The sequence below is a fragment of the Pseudorca crassidens genome, chromosome 4, assembly GCF_039906515.1.
Source record: "Pseudorca crassidens isolate mPseCra1 chromosome 4, mPseCra1.hap1, whole genome shotgun sequence".
Classification (NCBI taxonomy): Eukaryota; Metazoa; Chordata; class Mammalia; order Artiodactyla; family Delphinidae; genus Pseudorca; species Pseudorca crassidens.
In genome coordinates, this window is record NC_090299.1 from 47,287,027 (window position 1) to 47,306,830 (window position 19,804).

The 19,804-nt window shown below is 37.3% G+C and overlaps 1 protein-coding gene across 5 annotated transcripts in view; it reads left to right on the forward strand.

Annotated features, from left to right (window-relative positions):
- Positions 1-19,804, forward strand: part of SLIT2 (slit guidance ligand 2) — a 382,964-nt gene that overhangs the window by 298,307 nt on the left and 64,853 nt on the right. For all 5 annotated transcript variants that reach the window (XM_067735623.1, XM_067735624.1, XM_067735625.1 and 2 more), the window contains 9 exons: positions 1,430-1,504; positions 3,086-3,229; positions 7,178-7,321; positions 8,876-9,042; positions 9,947-10,079; positions 13,212-13,280; positions 15,928-15,999; positions 16,706-16,777; positions 18,570-18,641. In XM_067735623.1, the coding sequence (XP_067591724.1) occupies positions 1,430-1,504; positions 3,086-3,229; positions 7,178-7,321; positions 8,876-9,042; positions 9,947-10,079; positions 13,212-13,280; positions 15,928-15,999; positions 16,706-16,777; positions 18,570-18,641 (948 nt within the window). The remainder of the gene's footprint in view (positions 1-1,429; positions 1,505-3,085; positions 3,230-7,177; positions 7,322-8,875; positions 9,043-9,946; positions 10,080-13,211; positions 13,281-15,927; positions 16,000-16,705; positions 16,778-18,569; positions 18,642-19,804) is intronic.

A 19,804-nucleotide genomic window follows, 5' to 3' on the forward strand; every position in this document is an offset into this window, starting at 1 on the left:
GTATGGACATTTCTCCAAAGAGATATACAAATGAGCAATAAGCACATGAAAAAATACCCAGTATCGGGCTTCCCTGGCGGCACAGTGGTTGCGAGTCCGCCTGCCGACGCAGGGGACGTGGGTTCGTGCCCCGGTCTGGGAAGATCCCACATGCCGCGAAGCGGCTGGGCGCGTGAGCCATGGCCGCTGAGCCTGCGCGTCCGGAGCCTGTGCTCCGCAACGGGAGAGGCCACAACAGTGAGAGGCCCGCGTACCACAAAAAAAAAAAAAAAAATACTCAGTATCATTAGGCATGAAGATAACTCAAATCAAAACCGTAATGAGGAAAAACAAAAAAAACATAATGAGAAAGCACTTCACATCCAGTGGAATGGCTTTTTAAAAAGACAGTAATAGGTGAGAGAAATTGGGCCCCTCATACATTGCTGGTGGGAAGGTAAAATGATGCAGCACTTTTGAGAAACTTTTGAGTTGGGCTCTTCCTCAAGGAGTTAAACGTAGATTTACCACGTGACACAGCAATTTCACATCAATGTACATAACCAAGAGAATTGAATACATACAGCCATACAAAATCTTGTATGCCGGTGTCCTAGCGGCATTATTTATAATGATTAAGAAGTGAAAGCAACTCAAATATCTATCAGCTGATGAATGGATAAACACATGTGGTATGTCCACACAATGGAATGTAATTTGGCCATAAAACAGAATGCAGTACTAACCTATGCTAAACATGGAAGAACCTTGTAAATATTATGCCACGTGAAAAAAACAGACACAAAAGTCCACATTTTGTGTGATCCCATTTATAAGAAATATTCAGAATAGGCAAATCCACAGAGATAGCAGGTAAATTAGTGGTTGCCAGGGATTGAGGCAGTGGGGGGCAGCAGACTGAGAATGACTGCTAATGGGTATGGGGTTTCTTTTTTGGATGATGAGTATGTTCTGGAATTAGGAAGCAAAGACGGTTGCACAAGCTGGTGAATATTTTAAAAACCACCGAATTGTACACTTTAAAAGGGTACATTGTGTGGTGTGTAAACTGTATATCAGTAAAGCTGGTTGATACATATTTATGGAGAAGTGACTAGACATAAAATATCCTAAAGTGCTTTTGGAGGCAGGGGTAATAGTGGGAAAAAAAAGTTTGAGAAACTTTGTTCTACAGATTACTGAATGAGAGTTGGTTTTGAATTTCGATGATTGGTTTTCTTCACTACGTGCTTCTTAATGTTTTATTTTGGTCATTAAAATATGGGATAAATTGGAAAAGATCTGTACTTCCCACAAATTTTCTGTGATATGTGTCCTATATTTTGCTTTAGGATATTCATTAAATAATGTTATAATTCTGTACGAGAAATAAAATTTAATCTCTTCCTGACTGTTGGGAATGAAACTTTTCTGTTTCTGTTTTCCCTAGACGCCTCAATAATAATGAATTTACAGTGTTGGAAGCTACAGGCATCTTCAAGAAACTTCCTCAATTACGTAAAATGTAAGCCGTATATTAACCATCTTTTTAAATATCTGTAGTGCTGTGTTTTCTTATACCTTTGCAGTTTTATTTAGATTTCGTAGGAAATTGGAAAATACAAAAGATTCAGAGACAGGTCTATACAGTGACTACCTGTGACATGAATTTAGGGTAAACTCTGAGAGGAACCTAAGTAATTGGCTCTTTCCTATGTATTCCAGTGATGGCAACCATGTTTTCTGTAGCAGAACCCTAGCATCTTACCTTAACTCAGACAGCTAGTTTGTTATGTGGCCACAGCAGGAATCCAGCAAACTAAGTGCATTAGAGATGAGTTCAGTAATGTTTTGTAACTTCCTTTACTGTTCCCCAAACCATGCTGTTATTTCTCTTTCAGCACATTCATGTCAACTGTTTGACTTTTTGCTTCATTAAACTTACATTAGAAGAAAGTCAAAATTAATGATTGGTAAACTGACTTGATAGCTCATTTGTGTTACTACATGTCCGCAACTCATATTTTAAAATAAGTTTATAAGCTCAGCAGTTTCAGCAACACTCTGACAGTAACCCTCCCCCACCCAAGGTGGATGGAAAGAGGGACAGGACAGAGGCCAAGAATGAGGGTCCATGGAGCACCCTCCACACAACAGGAAACATCAGGAGAAGGAAAGAAGCATAGTTCTGTGATATTTGTGCTTTCATATATGTAACTGGTCCACAGTCACATAGGCTATAAGTGGCAGAGCAGACTGAAAGCATTTCCTGTGCACTTGACCCACATATTACACTGCCTCCCAAAGAGTTTCTAAGTTCTTAACTGTCCTCCTTTTTCACTGACGTTAACTGCTTTTTCTTTTTAGCTCTAAGATGCTTTTCAATTCAATACATATTTATTCAGCAGCTGCTATGTGCAGTGTTCTGAAAGGAATAAAATGGTACCTAAAAATGATCCTTGTTCTGTGGGCATCCCTGGTCTTGGAGTGAGCCTTGAGAAAGAGAGAGAACCTATAGGAAGATGTTACCTCAACTGGATGTTCTTGCCCTCTGGGCAAGCCTTAGTATTTTGTATGATACAAAATACTGGCAGTTAAGTTGGTTGTTTTGACATATTATTACATGAGAAGTTTAACTGGGAACAATCTCAGATTCAGATACATTTCTGATGCTATCTAAATGCAAACATAGTCTTTCCTTCTTTTCTCTATCCAGTTGTCTTCTTTGAGTCATTCATTCATTCAACAGTTTTAATCGGGCACTTCTTTGAAAAGTTTCTTAGGAAGTGTGGCGGCAAACATAAAAGTTTACACAACTCAGTACCTGACCTCAAGAGTTTTATATCCCTGGGGGCCCTGGCAGATCATTGATCAGGCTGGTACTTTTCAGCATAGATATTTCTCCTTTGTATTATTATCACTTTGGCTTGATGGAATCAGGAAGTGGTGACTTTTCAGAGCCTTGGGAATGCCAGGCAGTGAAGAGCTTAGAGTTTTTGTGGAAGACGTTCATTCAGTAGAAGAAAATGATCAGACATGTTGTCTCAGTGCCCTCGTTGTTAGAAAGAAATTGTTTCAAATATTTGTTTCAACCATTTTTATTTAGAAATTTTAGCAACAATAAGATCACAGACATTGAAGAGGGAGCATTTGAAGGCGCAGCTGGTGTAAACGAAATACTTCTCACGAGTAATCGTTTGGAAAATGTTCAGCATAAGATGTTCAAGGGATTGGAAAGCCTCAAAACTTTGTAAGTATTCTTATTTGCATTGTGATTCTTCTACCACAGGATTGTAATTCCCAGGTCATTATATTCCTGGGAGGGGGAATAGCTCCTGCTTTTCCTCATCCCCCCCCCATGTCTGCTCTGTCTCTGTCTCTCTATATCTGTCTCTGTATCTGTCTCTCTCTCTGTCTGTATCTCTCTCTCTCTCTCTTTCTCTCTATCACACACACACACACACACACACACACACACACACACACATGCACATTTTGTAGAGGCAAACGTCCCTGAGGCTTCCCTGGTGGCACAGTGGTTAAGAATCCGCCTGCCAATGCAGGGGACATGGGTTTGAGCCCTGGTCCGGGAGGATCGCACAGGCCGTGCACGGAGCAACTAAGCCCGTGTGCCACAACTACTGAGCCTGCGTGCCACAACTACGGAAGCCCACACGCCTAGAGCACAAGCTCTGCAACAAGAGAAGCCACCGCAATGAGAAGACTGCACACTGCAACCAAGAGTAGGCCCTGCTTACTGCAGCCAGAGAAAGCCCACGCAGCTACAAAGACCCAACGCAGCCAAAAATAAATAAATAAAATAAATTAACTTATTAAAAAAAAAAACAGTCCTTGACTCTGATACCTCTGACTTCAGTATGCTGCTTGCAAATGATCAAAAGAACCTCTCCTGGCTGTTGAATCTTCAACAAAAAAGATTATCTTCGCTCCAGTGCTTGTACAGATCTGGCTCCTCTGTTCTTCCTTAGAACAATCATTCTCTTTCCTTTTCCTCAAATACCTCCACCTAATACTCTCTCTTGGCCCAAGGTCGCTAGCTTCAGAACCCACTCCAACACCTGCAGCAGAATAAGCCTAGCTGGAGACTGCCTTCATCTACCCCTGCAAGGTCTTAGTGAAAAAGAGAGAAACTGGCTGGTGGTATATCTTTTACTGTCTATTTCAAAGAAAACATGCTAAGTGTATGCCTACTTACTCAGTGGTAGGGAGGTTGGGAAAAAGAAATCCTATGTGTTTCCAGAAGGTTGTTGGCCAAGGAAGATGGGGTTTGAATTGACGAGTAAGGACAACACTTTGAGTTACTTGAATTTTCTTCTGTGTGTATGCGTATTTTTCATAATCTCTGAAGCATAAAATTATGTTTGACAAAAGTGGTGGCCTAAACATTGGAAGAGACACCAACGAAACTCTGAAGCCTTTGGAAGACACGAAGGAAATTATTTGTAACCAAGACACGCCCTTGGGAATTGCAAGCTCTACTGTCTCCCCCAAACCCTCACCCTGCCCCGTGCAGCCACCAAGAGCCCTCGTGCCCAGGGTAACTGAGAGCCAAGGAAGTTCATTGCCTGCCCTTTATCAGATGTAGAGGGAGAAGGCATTTCCCCAGCCAGCATCATCCCCAATTCATATCCTACTCAAAAAAGCCCCTGCCCATGAAAGGAGAGCTTCCTGCGGTAGCCTGGAGCCGAACCATCCAACACAGCCAACCTGCCACCTGCTGACCGCTCCCATGGGCTAACTAGGAGTCCCTTCGAAATGCAAAATGTAATGCAAATATCCCTTTGGTCTTTTTATGGAGGAGATCCTGGGAGTGTAGAATGCGGACAGAGAAGATACACTTATATACTATAAGTAGGGGTTATATCTACTCCTGCCCCTATTCCTCTCCCCCAAGCTGCCTCAGGTAACTCAGAAAATCATAAATCCTGCAGCAGGCAAAAGTCTCCCTTCTTGAATAGTAGCCAAGTGACTGTTGTAACTAGAACCTTCTCCTTAAGGGGGCCGTGTGAGTCGGGATGGGGAGGGGAGGATGAGGGGTGAGCCTGTAACTACCTACATTAGATAGCCTTGGGCTGCTGTAACAAGATAAGTGACTTAAGCAACAGGAATTTGTTTTGTCATTGTTCTGGAGGCTGGAAGTCCAAGATCAAGGTGCTGAGAGGGTTGGTTTCTGGTGAGGACTCTTTTCTTGGCTTGTAGATGGCTACCTTCTCTCTGTGTCCTTGCATGGCCTTTCCTCTCTGTGTGGGAAAAGAGAGCTCTGGTGCCCCTTCCTCTAAGGACACCAGTCCTATCAGATTAGGGCCCCACCCTTAGGGCCTCATTTCACCTTAACTACCTCCCTAAAGGCCCTGTCTCCAAATACAGTCATACTGGGGGTTAGGGCTTAAGGATATGAATTTTAGGGGGACACAGTTCTGTCCATAGCACCACTCCAAAGAGTTTATCAAAGTATTTTTTTCTGGCTGGGTCCAGTCACAGGACTCTCTGTGAGACAAGTTCTCTCAATTCAGCCTTCTCCTTTGTTATATTTCTAGCAATGTTTTTGTGCCTCTTGTGTTTTGGCACCTGAGACAGACACCCACTGACTCTCTACTTAATCCCACTGTACCTCAAGCAGCAAAACAGATCATTTAGACCAAGCTAGGAGTATTAACAGTTCTTCTGTGGGTTTATTGGGACATAGCTATTGCTTTAAGTGGTCTCTTTCAGCTTGGAGCTATAAAGATTTTGACAAGACCCTCCTCACAGCCTGTAGACTTCTCAACCCTTTAGGACTAGTAAACCTCTTAGTTCGTACATGTACATATTTCAGTGGGTCTTTGAACCCCCGACGTTGCAGGCAAAATGTGGTACATATGTGTGCTTGTGGGTTTTTCCAGTGACGGAAAGCAAAACTTTTTTCGACTTTTCCCAGGAGTCCGTGACTCCAACAAGATTAAGACCAAATGTTCTTTACTATTTATGACAAAGGATAGTACTGATAGGACTACTTTTCTGTTGTGCATTTGTTTCCTAACATAAAACGATGCCTTGATAAGGAGGGCATTATCCTTTCTCGTTGTCTGCGACTTAGCAGAATGCAACAGCTGATATTTCTTATTTATTATAGGACAATCTAGAATTTTAAAGGAATGCTTTGTTGTTCTTTTTGCAGTCTTCTATCAGGGTGATCAACCCATGTCTAGAAGCATTAAGGAAAATATTAACTTTTCAGAAATTCTGAATAAAGTTTATGGCAACTGTTCATCTTTACATGGGAGTTTAAGAAGCTTTTCATTCCTTTTCTAAGCCCCACAAATAAATATTTTGGGAAAAGAATCGAGAAACAGCTAAAATTTTAGCAGTGATGAAGAAATGACAAAAGTGTTAATCCTGTTAATGGCAATGACTAAAGAAAAAATGGTCAGAATTTTTTTCAAGAGGAATTTTATTGTGAACAACTGGGATCTCTTAATTATTGCCTCCTTTTAAGTCTAAACTCAAAACAAATAATTTGTTCAGGCTTTGTGGAAGCTCAGTCAGGTTTGCCTCCTCCAGCCCGTGTTGACATTGACTTGGCTGTGAGTCCCTGAGATGCCCTCAATTCTTCATTTTCTGTGGCTATTGATTCTTTCTTTTTTGCCTCCTTTCTCTTCAGCAGCAAATGTAATGCTTTTTAGAATATATAAATCATGGGGCTTCAAGGGCTTAGAGAGCTGTAGGTGAATTAGGACATTATGTAATAGTGCAAACATAATTGTATCATTAAAGGAAAACATTCTGCCCTCCCTAGATGGGATTGTAAGCTGGTGCTGAGGCTCATGAATTTTTGTAACTGAATGTTATCACTGACAACTCTAAGCATTTTATTCTAGCACAAGGTTCTTCATACAGTCGGCCCTCCATATCCACGTGTTCTGCATCTGCAGATTCAAGCATCCGCGGTTAATGCAGAACCCGTGGATACGGAGGGCCACAGATTTTGGTATCCGCGGGAGGTCCTGAAATGAATCTCCCAGGGATACCAGTGGATGACTTGTACATATCTACAGCAATTCCTAGTGACAGGGGAACATTCGGAAAGCAGGGATGAATGCTACACATGTGCAAAGAGGGGTTGTTTCGGTCTTAAGATAGGCAAAATCGATTGCCTGATATTTTATCTCCTTAATGATGTTGTATTTTTTTCCCTCAGGATGTTGAGAAGTAATCGTATAAGCTGCGTAGGGAACGACAGTTTCACAGGACTCAGTTCTGTGCGTTTGCTTTCTTTATATGATAATCAAATTACTACAATCGCACCAGGGGCTTTTGATACTCTCCATTCTTTATCTACTCTGTAAGTATGAAAAATAGTCTTCATTTATGTATTAATCGAGCCCGTGTATTATATTTGTTACTTTTATTGATAAGATTTTAATGTATTACTAAGCAGTTCATAAAAATGAGATCAAAGACTTAGACTTTTCTTAAAAAGGACAAATTTGTTCATGTTAAACTTATTTTAATTTTTCTAAAAACATTGCCTACTATCCTATATTAAAATTTAACAAAAATCATGGTATTTTTCAGTCGTTTGTTTTTATAACAATGTGATGTGGCTTAATTTATAAATGATACTCTTATAATTTGATTGAGAATTATTTTATTCTTTTACAAATAAAAGAAATGTAGATTTGTTTTTCCCAGTGCTCTCACATTGGAGTCTTCACAATATAAGTATTATAAAAACAGAGTTGATAGGGTTATTGCCAACAAAGTGTACTCAAAAGGATCATTCACAATGACAGGAGGTATATTAGGATGACCAGACCAACAATAAAAGCTCACCAGAGGGCATTTACTGTGATATTAAGAAGGTATTAAAGAAATAGGCTGAGCCTATCCAAGAGCACATTTTATGTGGACGGTTGGAGAATAAAGAATATTTGTAGGTCTACAGATAGAACTAAGAAAGTGTCAGAAAACAAACAAACTTTCCAAGTGTTTCAGGCCCCTTGTATGTCAGTATTTAAAAAGCAGTGTTTGAAATGATAAACCTTATAACTGATATGGCTTCCTGGTAATGGTGGCATCTAAAAATACTAATTTAACTGAAAAGGTAGTTAGAAGGAAAAAAATCATGTTCAACGTAGCTCAAGTCCCTGAAGAAATAATTTGAGGGAAGCATCCATCCATCAGTAAGGTACTTAATCCTCTTTCCACATAAAATGTGACATTTTCCATCAAGTGACTAATTTGTGCATGTTAAAGATGGCATGTTTATAAATAATGGGATTGTCAATAGGTTTGTGCTGAAGTGGTGAGATGCCAAAAGTATTGAGATTTGTAGAAGTAAGTTCATTTTTATAACTGGCATTTAATCAACTCAGCTGTCAGTTCAGATGGGAAACCTATTCTCTGGAGCAAATAAGAGATGGAAATCTTGAAATGACAAATTAATGAAATAGCTGTTGTCAGGTTAAACTCAATAATATAAGGTAATCAGCCTTCATCTTTATATTAAATTACTGCATTATCAGTGTAGGGAAGTTTGACAGTAAGTCAGATCTCTGACAAGTCTAAATTATCTCTAAATGAGATATCTATCAGGATTCACTGCCTAAACCCTGAATTGCCACCTTCACTTTATTTTTCATATGAAATGATTTGAAGAATTCTTATATGAAAATATTGTTCTTATTTTTTAAGTTCCAAACATAGATATTTCAGTCAAAGAACGCATCCCGTATGTTGTGTGTGACTGAGCATGAATTGGGGGTGGGGTGAATACAAAGACTAAGAAGGAATCATTCCAACAGATACAGTACGGGAAAATGGTAGCATGGGGTTTTGAGAAGTCAGAAAGCGAACCTCTAAACTGAGCTCTGCATTGTTTGCATGTGGCGCTTAGAAACCTCTTGGCCAATCCTTTTAATTGTAACTGCTACCTGGCTTGGTTGGGAGAATGGCTCAGGAAGAAAAGAATTGTAACGGGAAATCCTCGATGTCAGAAACCCTACTTCCTCAAAGAAATCCCCATCCAGGATGTTGCCATTCAAGACTTCACTTGTGATGATGGTAAGAAAACCTGGCCAGGTCTGTGACCACCAGACACTCTCTGGTGATTGTTCTGATGCTGTGGGGCATAATTAGACAGTACATCATAGTTCAGGCAATGAATAGTTATTATGCATTTTTTGCTTTGTTTTTGCTGTTTTGTTTTAGCAACAGGGCGCTTACTTGCTCAGACTGTACTCTCACATCTAGCTCTACTTGGTTTGTGTTTCTGAATGTTTTAGAAGATTTTCTAATTTCCAGCTTGTGGTTGATACTATTTAAATAGCTTCATTTTTGTTTTTCTTTACTATTCTAAGCATCTCTTTTAGTAATTGCCATTTAACTACCAATGATAAAAGCAATTGACTCATAAAATAGAAATTCTAGTAAACCTAACAAGAATAATAGTTTTCACTTTTTAGTACTCTCTGTATATCATCACATTTAATTCTCATAATAGCCCTGTAATGTAGGTAGAACATAGGTTCTATAATTGTTGGCAATAAATGAAGAGCTCATTTGAGCCGTATAGTTTCAAATGAGGGGCCCATATACTTTTTGCTAACCATGTAAAACTAATCTGTCCCTTTATGTCTCTTCCTGTCTGTCTCTTTTCAATCTCTCCATAATTCAGTTTACATATTCTGATTAAAAGTATAATTTGTATAAACAACTGAACAAAGAGCACATTATAATCGTATTGATAATACAAACTGTGAATTGTTTTATGGAATTCTGCCCTAGGCAGTCTGAAAAGAGACCTGCACAGAATGTACGGTGTCGATTTGTAAATACTTAATATCCTATACATAAGTCATCATATGGCTGAAGACTCTTGTGTTTGTTAAGCTAAAGGCATAAAATCCCTTCTAGCGTCTTCAAAGCCACAAATCTGGGTTTTCCTGTATTTCTTTTGGCAATTTAGGAAATGATGACAATAGTTGTTCCCCACTCTCTCGCTGTCCTACGGAGTGTACCTGCTTGGACACGGTGGTCCGATGTAGCAACAAAGCCTTGAAGGTCTTGCCCAAAGGTATTCCAAGAGATGTCACTGAATTGTAAGTAGAGCTTGTCTTTCCCTTTCCTGAAGGATTAATATTTCACACACCAAGGGAAATGGAGACCAAACAAAAATCTTTTGAGTCTTGTTTGCAAATAGCATTCATTTTGTGGGCCATTCATTAGTATCATGGAAAACCCTAAGCAAATAATATAAAAGCTAGTTCAGGTCCCCTTGGGAAAGGCTGGTTGTGTGTTTCTCTTTGTTTCTCACTATAGGATTTCTCAGAGCCTTTATTATGCTAGTGTGCAGTCTGAGCTCCGAGAGAGGATGTAAACTCTGAGGTAGTTCCCATACTTGTTGTCTCCATAGCCCTTTTCTCATGGAGTATCTTGCAATGCTCATGTTCCATCAAATGCACCTTAAGAAATGCTATGTATTTAGTTTATCTATGGTGGCTGGGATGTTTCATATGATTGATTATTCTTTACCGTGTGTCCCCTTGGAGAATATCTCACACAAGGGATACATAAATACGTGGGGTGTGGAAGGAGCTGACATAATCTTTACCCTTAAAAGGAGATACTGCCCTTTGGACTTGAATCAGAGTCCCTTACATCATAAAGGGTATGGGGCCAATTATCCCTAATATTTTCAGAACTGATATTTACAAATTACATAGCCAATATAGATGTATAAAGATGCTAAGCACCGCACACACTTCCTTAGCTGCCTTATGCTTTGTATGTGGAACGGAATAAACCTAAGCATTAGCTGCTTAACAATGGTGCATGCAGGCTCCATTTCATTCCTTTATCTGTATATGAAGAACCATGGACAAATGCTTGATATGCGATTGAGTCACTTTGCCTCTGTTTATTTTTTTCTGTGTGAAACCATGTATCAAAAATGTAATTCAGGCAGATGTTTACCTGTAATTCATGCACAAATGTACAAGTATTGCAAAGGAGCAGATTTGATAAACTTTTGGCAACCTGGAACATAGGCAATGAGGTTCAAGAAGATGCCACTTCAGTTATCAAGGAACTTATGTTCAAATCATGTGCAGTTCTATGAATTCTAATTTGGTCCTGAATTGATACTTTGAGAAAAAGTGTGTGACCTTCCCTCTTGAAGCTGAACTGTTGTAAAGGGCTCAGTTTCTCTCTTTTGTTACCAACCACAGTTGTTAGTTAACTGTAAGCACGGCTTTATGTGTGTGTGTGATTAAATTCTTAATTCTTATTTTGATATGTATTTATTTCAGAAGATTACCCTCCATCCAATGTTGGGAAGATACATGCCTATAGAGTATTCTATATGCAAAATACTGATTATAACAACACCCCAGCCAAGGACATAATACCCAGCATAACATTTAGATCACCTTTGATGCTAAATCCCTCCTTCTACCATTTTAACTGACCCATGCTTTTGTCCTTTTACCTGATTCCCATCAAATAATTTTAAATCTTTTAATTTCCTTGTTAAATTACTTCTGCTTGATTCATTTGTCTATGCCATCTATGTGTTTCTTCTGTCAGATAGTTGAGTCTTCAATCTATTCCTCTACAAATTATTAAAAAATAATTCTTTTTTTAAAGAAAATACGTTTTAGAGATGAGGAAGACATTAACTCATCTCCTGTGAATTCTAGCTTTACCTCCCCAAGAGCTTATTCTTAGAAGCATACCAAGTCAGCAGGATCCCTCTCTCCAGTAACATATATGCATGTATTAGAAAATTTCCATGTGCATATTATATTAAATTATTAAAGAATTTGGCAAATATAAGTATGTAGTGGTGGACAGTTTTGAACAAATGGTATCCATTATTTTTAATCAGTTCCATATAGTTTCCCTCTTAGATTGTTTTACTTGTAAGCATTCATAGTGCACATTCTGAACCTTTTTAGCTTTGTGTTAGGATGCTTTTTAGAGTAAAGGAAAAGTGCTGAAGTACATGGGATTATGCTTCCCTCTAGTGGTACCAAGAAACGCTTAGCTAGAGAAAAGAAAGAGGGGAGAGAAGTTGAAACATGAAGTCAGAAAATTTGAATAGGCATAAGAAGTCATAAAAAGCCTGACTCTTAATCACATGTTCATTACATATTTTGATAACTTGTGCCTTTTATATAACTTTTTTCATTTTTAAGTATTTGAAATAGATAGCTATCTTAGGCAGTTTCTCAGCTACTTCTACATCCAGCAAAAATACGAACCTCAACCTTGGATCTGGAGATAGGCCACAACCCTGGGGCAGGGTGGGCAACATGCCCAATGTGGCAGAATTGTTTGTGGACACATCTATAACCAGATGGCCCAAGTTGCTGAAAGACATTTTTACCCATCACCGTCTACATTCTGGGAAAGAACAGCCTTGGGAGGAGATGAAATTATTTTTCTTTTTGTGACGTCATGGATATACCTTTAAGCATTCATTTACTTCTGTGTCTTGACTGTTAGCCCAAAGACTGTTTATTTTCTGATCATTCTTCTGACTCTAATCAGAAAGGGAAATTTGACTTACATGTGGTTATTTTCTTACTACTGTATCGTTACTGTGCTGTACTTGTGCACTTGATAAATGTTGTGATATTCTATGAAACCTTCTAAAATTAATATCACCAAGCAGATGTACAAGGGGAGAACTGTTTCTAAGATTTTTTTTAACTGATATCTAATTACATTCAAATTCCCAAATATATCCTTTGAATCATCCGTTGTTATTTACTAAGTGTGTTAATACAAAGTAAGGCAGCAAAGATTGGTCTTGCTGGTGGTAGCAACTTCCTGCCAGTAGTGAATGCATTTCATGGTGGTGTTTCCACATAAACGCAAGTGAACTGAAGACTGACTTAAAATATAGGCGATTGAATGACCCTTCTTGCTGACACACAAATGGTTGGATACATGCCTTTCCTTCTTAGATAAACCACAAGGAATCAGACTCACCAGTCTCTCCTTGGTTTTATAATTTAGCCTAAGTAATCCACAAAAGAATTCTGCTGGATTGGACAACTGTGGTTTTTTACTTCTCTTAAATAGCAGTCCTAGCTGGGAACATGACATCTTAAAGCTGAAATTTCCAAGTGTTTCCTTGCTTCAGCTGAGAGTGAAATATTGTTCAACTATTTGAGGATTCACTATTGTTACTTCTTAAAAAAATAATATTGTTTCTTTGTTTTCAGGTATCTGGATGGAAACCAGTTTACACTGGTTCCTAAGGAACTCTCTAACTACAAGCATTTAACACTTATGTGAGTAATGCATTTTTCTGTCTTTGACTTCTTATTTTATTTCATGAAAATGGGGATAGCAAGGGGCAGAAGATTTAGTGAACCTTTCAGATTATATAAATCATCTTCAGTTAGATGCTTCCCTTCTTGTTCACTGTGGTTCTGGATCACTAGCCACATTTTCATTGAATATCAATCAGGCAATGGTGCGTCTTAGAAAAAGGTCCTCCTCTATTCAAAGTACAAATACAATGAAGTCTAAGTATCAGAGAATTACAGAAAGGCAGTAAGTTGCATACTTCTATTGAAGATGAATATGAGCTATTTTATGACAATCCAAGGAGAGAAAAATGGAAAACAATGTTTTTATTCTCGACTTTAAATAAAACAGAGTAGATAGTAATAGCTTTACTGAGAATATATTATAAATATAGTTTATTAGGCTTGATTTTCTTATTTAATACACTATGAATTAACATATGGGCTTCCAGTATTAAAATTTATTTTATAAAATCCATATTTACTCATATAGTATTTAGGTAAACTTGACAAAGATACTGACATTCTGAGTATAAACGTCCAAACATTGAATTGTTTTTACCAGTTTGTTTTGATGTCCTCCTAAAGTAGCATCTCTCTTTCATTATGTAAACAATTTTTTACAATCTTTAAGTTGTAAATACAAGATTATATGTAAACATACAAACATTTCATTTCAATCTAGTTATGCACACTATATTTTTAAAAAGATATAATCTTACTATATATAATGTCACACTTAGAGTAGCCTTGTTGGTAATTGATAAAACTTGTCACAAAACAAAAAAATCAGCAACGATAATGGATATAAAGGGAAATACTTTTTTACATCTATCTGATTTTAGAGTAAATATGCTGTCTTATATTTCCAGTGTTCCTAGAAAAAACAGGGTTTGTTCCTAATTAGTGAATTCTAGAAACCTAGGTAGCAGAAAATGTTATGTTTCTCATTGTGAAGTTTACCCTAAGCACGTGGAGGCTGTTGATCCTTTTCAGCTTTCCTTAAATGTATGTGAAAACCAAACACTTCGTAGGAAGTGTGTAGAACTGCTTAAATGACAAATGATTAAATTAAGCAAAAAGAACATCCTCTAAGATATCTTGTTCTGCCTCTAGTTATTTATTTAATAGCAGCAAGAACTGATTACATACATTTGTTCTGTTAAATAAACCATTAAATTGCTGCAACTTCCAAAGGGTCACTTCAGCAGAATTGGGTCATTTGTGAGACAGCATGCGATTATTTAAAACCAGTTTGGAAATGAAAAATGAGAATTTGTAGATCCAGAAATGGTTTTACCAGTGACTCATTATACAACTCTAGGCAAGTAACTTCTGCTAGTATCGATGTATTTATTTATTTTTTTAAATTTAGCCATAGTACTTCAGCAACTAAGAAGATGGATTATAAAGCTCCTATAACATTCCTGCCATTTTCACAATTTCATTGGTCCATTTTACTGATATGTTGGTATTTTAATAAGGGAATGTGGATAATCTTCAGCAGCTTTTCTGAACCTTGCATCTCTTCACATATTTTGCTTCAGAAAAATATAGTGAACATAAATACACACAGAGACATAGATGAACATAAATTATGACCCATAATCTTCCATTTATTCATGAATCTTCCTTTAGTCATATATTTGGCATTTTGCTTTAGATAAAAATTAGTGAATATTCACTAATATGTGTATCCCATTGTCATATATATGTGAGTGAATGTATGTATATATTTACTAATTTTTTCTAAAGCAAAATGCTAAACATATATAATAGGTCATTATATAGATGTTATTATATATTAATATACATTACAATATTATATTTATAATATGTATTATATGTCATTATATTATATATATCATGTATATATTATATATAATAAAAATAAGATCAAGTTCACTGAATATAAATTACAACCTGTAGTACAAATTACACTTATAAATACCCATTTAGCATTGATAAAAACTCCACATCTCTCTCATTTACTTATCATTTATTAAACAGACATTTACTAAGGACCATCTAGGGGCCAGTGACTTTGCCAGGCAAAGTTTTTAATTATGGTGTTGTTTTTAATGATGGCATTGTAATGTAACTAAATGAGGGATTCTTTCAGTTATCCAGTTTGAATATTTGTATGTGACAGTGAAGATAAAGTATGTGTTACTGATGGAACTTTCAAGAACAAAGGTTTATTTCTCACCTATCCAATGTGTCTGTTGTGAATGGCCTCCACGTGTCTTTGCCCTGGGATCAGGCAATGGGTACGGCCTCTCTGTGGAACATAGGAGCCTTGCAGAGGTGGGAGCAAAGGGATATGAGAAGAGTCTCAGCTCTAAAGCTTCTGCTCTGAAGTGAAACCAGCGCTGGTGCCCACACTTCACTGGCCAAAGCAAGGCACATGGTCACTTCTAATTTCAGCAGGCTTGGGCATGAATAGTTATGAATAACATTACAGTCTACCCCAGAGGATTACCCAATGTTTTGTTATTTTCAGATAAAAGCTGAGTCCTAACAATGCTGCTATAACTGTGAGCAAGAAGAACTTTTTCTTTCTAAGAATCACTAATATGTCAATTTCTATGGTAACAGTGGACTCCATTTCTTTCTTTTTCTCTTTTAGAGACTTAAGTAACAACCGAATAAGCACCCTTTCTAATCAGAGCTTCAGCAACATGACGCAGCTCCTCACCTTGTGAGTAGGAAGTATGGTACTAAGTTAATTCCTTAATTCACTGGACATTCCTGGTAAACAAGACAGAGTTTCTGCCCTCAAGGAATGTTAATACTGTTGGGAGAAACAGACAAATAAAAACCTCAGTAAACAAATACAGATAGTATAAAAAGTGTTGGGGGGCTTCCCTGGTGGCGCAGTGGTTGAGAGTCCACCTGCCGATGCAGGGGACGCAGGTTCGTGCCGCGGTCCGGGAAGATCCCACATGCCACGGAGCGGCTGGGCCCGTGAGCCATGGCCGCTGAGCCTGCGCGTCCGGAGCCTGTGCTCCGCAACGGGAGAGGCCACAACAGTGAGAGGCCTGCGTACCGCAAAAAAAAAAAAAAAAAAAAAAATGTTGGGTTCTATAAAAGAAACAAAGAATAATTTGCATTTGTGGCAGGTTTGGGAGAGATCCTTAAGACAGACTTTCAGAGGAAGTCACCTTAGGAAGGACACGGTTGAGGCAACAGCAACAGCAGTGGTAGGAAGCATTCTAGACTGTATTTTAGAAATAAATATGTTGTATTGGCGAAACAGCACAAAGATTGAAAGGATATTATGCGTCAATATTCTCAATTTATAAGATGCTAAAGTAACCCTTTTCTTAACTGCTTTATTTTTAAAAATGACATTTGGCCATTTGGGGATACTTGAGTAAAACAAATTGGCTTACGTGTGCTTTCAGAATTCTTAGTTACAACCGTTTGAGATGCATTCCTCCTCGAACCTTCGATGGATTGAAGTCTCTTCGATTACTGTAAGCATCTTATGTTTAACAAAATACTTCTTTTCTCAGGCATCTGGATTTTGGGTCGTCTTTTTAATGATTTAACTGCTTTGTTTATTTTGGGGTATTTTGGGTTATATAAATTCGAATTTACTAAAAATTTGGAAATGGGAAAATTCTATCTTACGGCATCAATTCTCAACAGCTTTTACTTGGACAACATAATTTTCTCTTTTGTAACATGTTGTTGCTGGGGTGACTTATTTGATAATATATGATATTAAGATGTAGTTTTATATAGATCTAATTTTGCAAGAAATATAGGAAATTTTAATTTCATTAAAAGTTATATAATGCAACACAACATATTTTTACTATACAAAATTTCTCTTGAAGTACATGAAATAAAATGTGGTCCTCAATCCCAATCCTCTCCCCAGAATTGACACTTAAACAGTTCAGTGTTCTCTTCTGGTCCTTTTTTATGTTTGTTTTTATGTATTTATATATGTATGCCTACAGCTGTATAACTTAAAAACCATAAATAGGGTTTTTCTTAGCCTGTCATTGACTATTTTTATTTAACAATATGCTTTAGACTTTAGACTTTCCATTCCATCATATGTAATATTCCTCAACTGTTTAACTGGTAAAGAGGGTTCCATAGAATGAAGGGACCATAAATTATTTAAGCATCTTCATCTTTACTATCATTTGGTTTGATTCCAAATTTTCGTTATTCTATACAGTGCTGGAATGAACGTCCTATACATCCATCTTACTGTCAAGCATATTAGGAGAATACCAAAAGTAGTCACCTTGTTGTCCCCCAAACAATTTACAAATTTATTTTCCACCAATGCTATTCTAACAGAGTACCTATTTCAAAGCACTCTTGTAAATATTGAGTATTATTAATCCTTTCATTTTTGTCATATGACAGATGGAACATTATTTTCCATTCCTCTTTTAATTTGCAATTCCAATTACTAGAACATTTGAGTATATTTTGTTTATTGAGCATTTGTATTTCTTATTCTATGAGCCTGATTGTATCAGTTCCCATTTTCTGTGGTTACTTTGTCTTTTCCTTATTAACATACCTGCCTTTATGCACTTGACTCTAAGTTTGCAGGTCTTTTTACAAAGGAATTAATCCTTATAGCTTACATATGTTGCAGATATTTCCCATTCTGTTTTTTATATGCAATCTTTTTTTTTAATTGAAATATAGTTGATTTACAATGTTGTGTTAGTTTCTGGTTGCAGCAAAGTGATTTGGTTATATATGTGTGTATGTGTGTATATATATATGTACACACACAGATATATATGTATATATTTTTTCATACTCTTTTCCCTTATAGTTTATTACAAGCTATTGAATATAGTTCCCTGTGCTATGCAGTAGGATCTTATTGTTTTGTAATCTTTTATATTATGGATATATTTTACATTGTCAAAAATTTATCACTCTTTTCCATTATGATTTCTGAGTTTTAGAATATAGAGCTTTAAAAAGCCTTCCATATCCCATGTTTATAAAAAGGAGCTCGTCTATATTTTAATACACTTTCAGTTTTATTTTTACATTTAACTCTTCGATCTAGAATTTACTTTATGCATATGATGTGAAGAAGGAACTAACATTCTGCATCCCCAAATAGATACCCAGTTGTGTAAAGACTATTTATTGAATATACCATCTTTTCTACACTAATTTTAAAAGCTTGTTATAAACTAAAGTCTCATATATGCATGGGAATTTTTCTGAACTCCCTGAAATAATAGGAAATTTAATTTTGCTTTTTCTTGCTTTTAGTTCTTTACATGGAAATGACATTTCAGTTGTGCCTGAAGGTGCTTTCAACGATCTTTCTGCATTATCACACCTGTGAGTATCTAGTTCATGAATGTGGGTTTAGGGTCAAACTCTCCCTGGCAAGTGAGTTTGGAACAAATGGTCCATTTTTATTGTCACATCATAAAATGTGATTGGTTCCATCTTTAAAGAAGATGTAAAGATTTTCAATCTAGATATGGCGCCTTCTACAAAATAGCCTTTATTTATCCTTTTGGCCCTAACTCCCCATTAGTTGAGCTCTCTTTGCTTTCAAAAATGTCTCTTCTTACAAACATGGCTCCCCAACTTCCTAGCCTATGCCTTTTCTTTAATGTTCTCTGATTCTAAATATCAGCTCCCCTTCAATTCAGTCTGCCCAAACCCTGCTTTTCCAAGTCATATCCCAAATATCACCTCCTCAAGGAAGCCTATCCTGATTTGCTCAAACTGGATTCATTTATTTAGCAAATATTACTCAGCACTGACTGTGGCACCATGCAGAAATAAATTAGACAAAATTTAAGACATTATGGTGTGGGAGAGGGAAACAGCCAAATCCTCATATTGGCTGAAATTTGTTTCCTTTGCATTCTCTCTCATAGCAGGCTGTTTGTACCTCCATATTTCTTGGAAGTACAATAAAACAATTTAATAATGAGGTCCAAAGCACACAACTGGGTTAAATTCCATTGTTCCATTATTTTTAGCTGTAGTGTTAAGGCCTTGGCAAATTGGAAGGAAGTTCAGAGAACAGCCCTAGAATCCAAAGCCTTCTTGGGTCAGGCTGAGTTTGGCATCACCTGGTGACAGTTCTCTGCTTCAGCTTAAATATCAATATCAGTTGGCCCTTGGTTCTCCAGAAGAGGTTACTTGCCATATTTTTTCTTGGATTTGCCCTCCTCTTCAAAGTCTACCAAACCCCAAGAAGATAAGAAGTTTAGAAAATTGAGAGAAGGGGATGGGCAGAGAATAGGAGCCATTAGTCAATCATGCTACATCTGAATTTCCCTTATAGGGGCTGTGTTATCAGTGTAGGTTTTTGTCAATGGGACTGCTGCTGTCAATATCCCTTCCATTACATTAAACTACTAGGTCCCTGGAGGCAAGACCTCCATTTTTTCATGTGTGAGCCCCTGCTCCGACCTCAAAGTTGACATCAGGGCCACTTCTCTGCAAACTCCATGGAAGTCACTTGTCTGAGATCCCATGTAAAT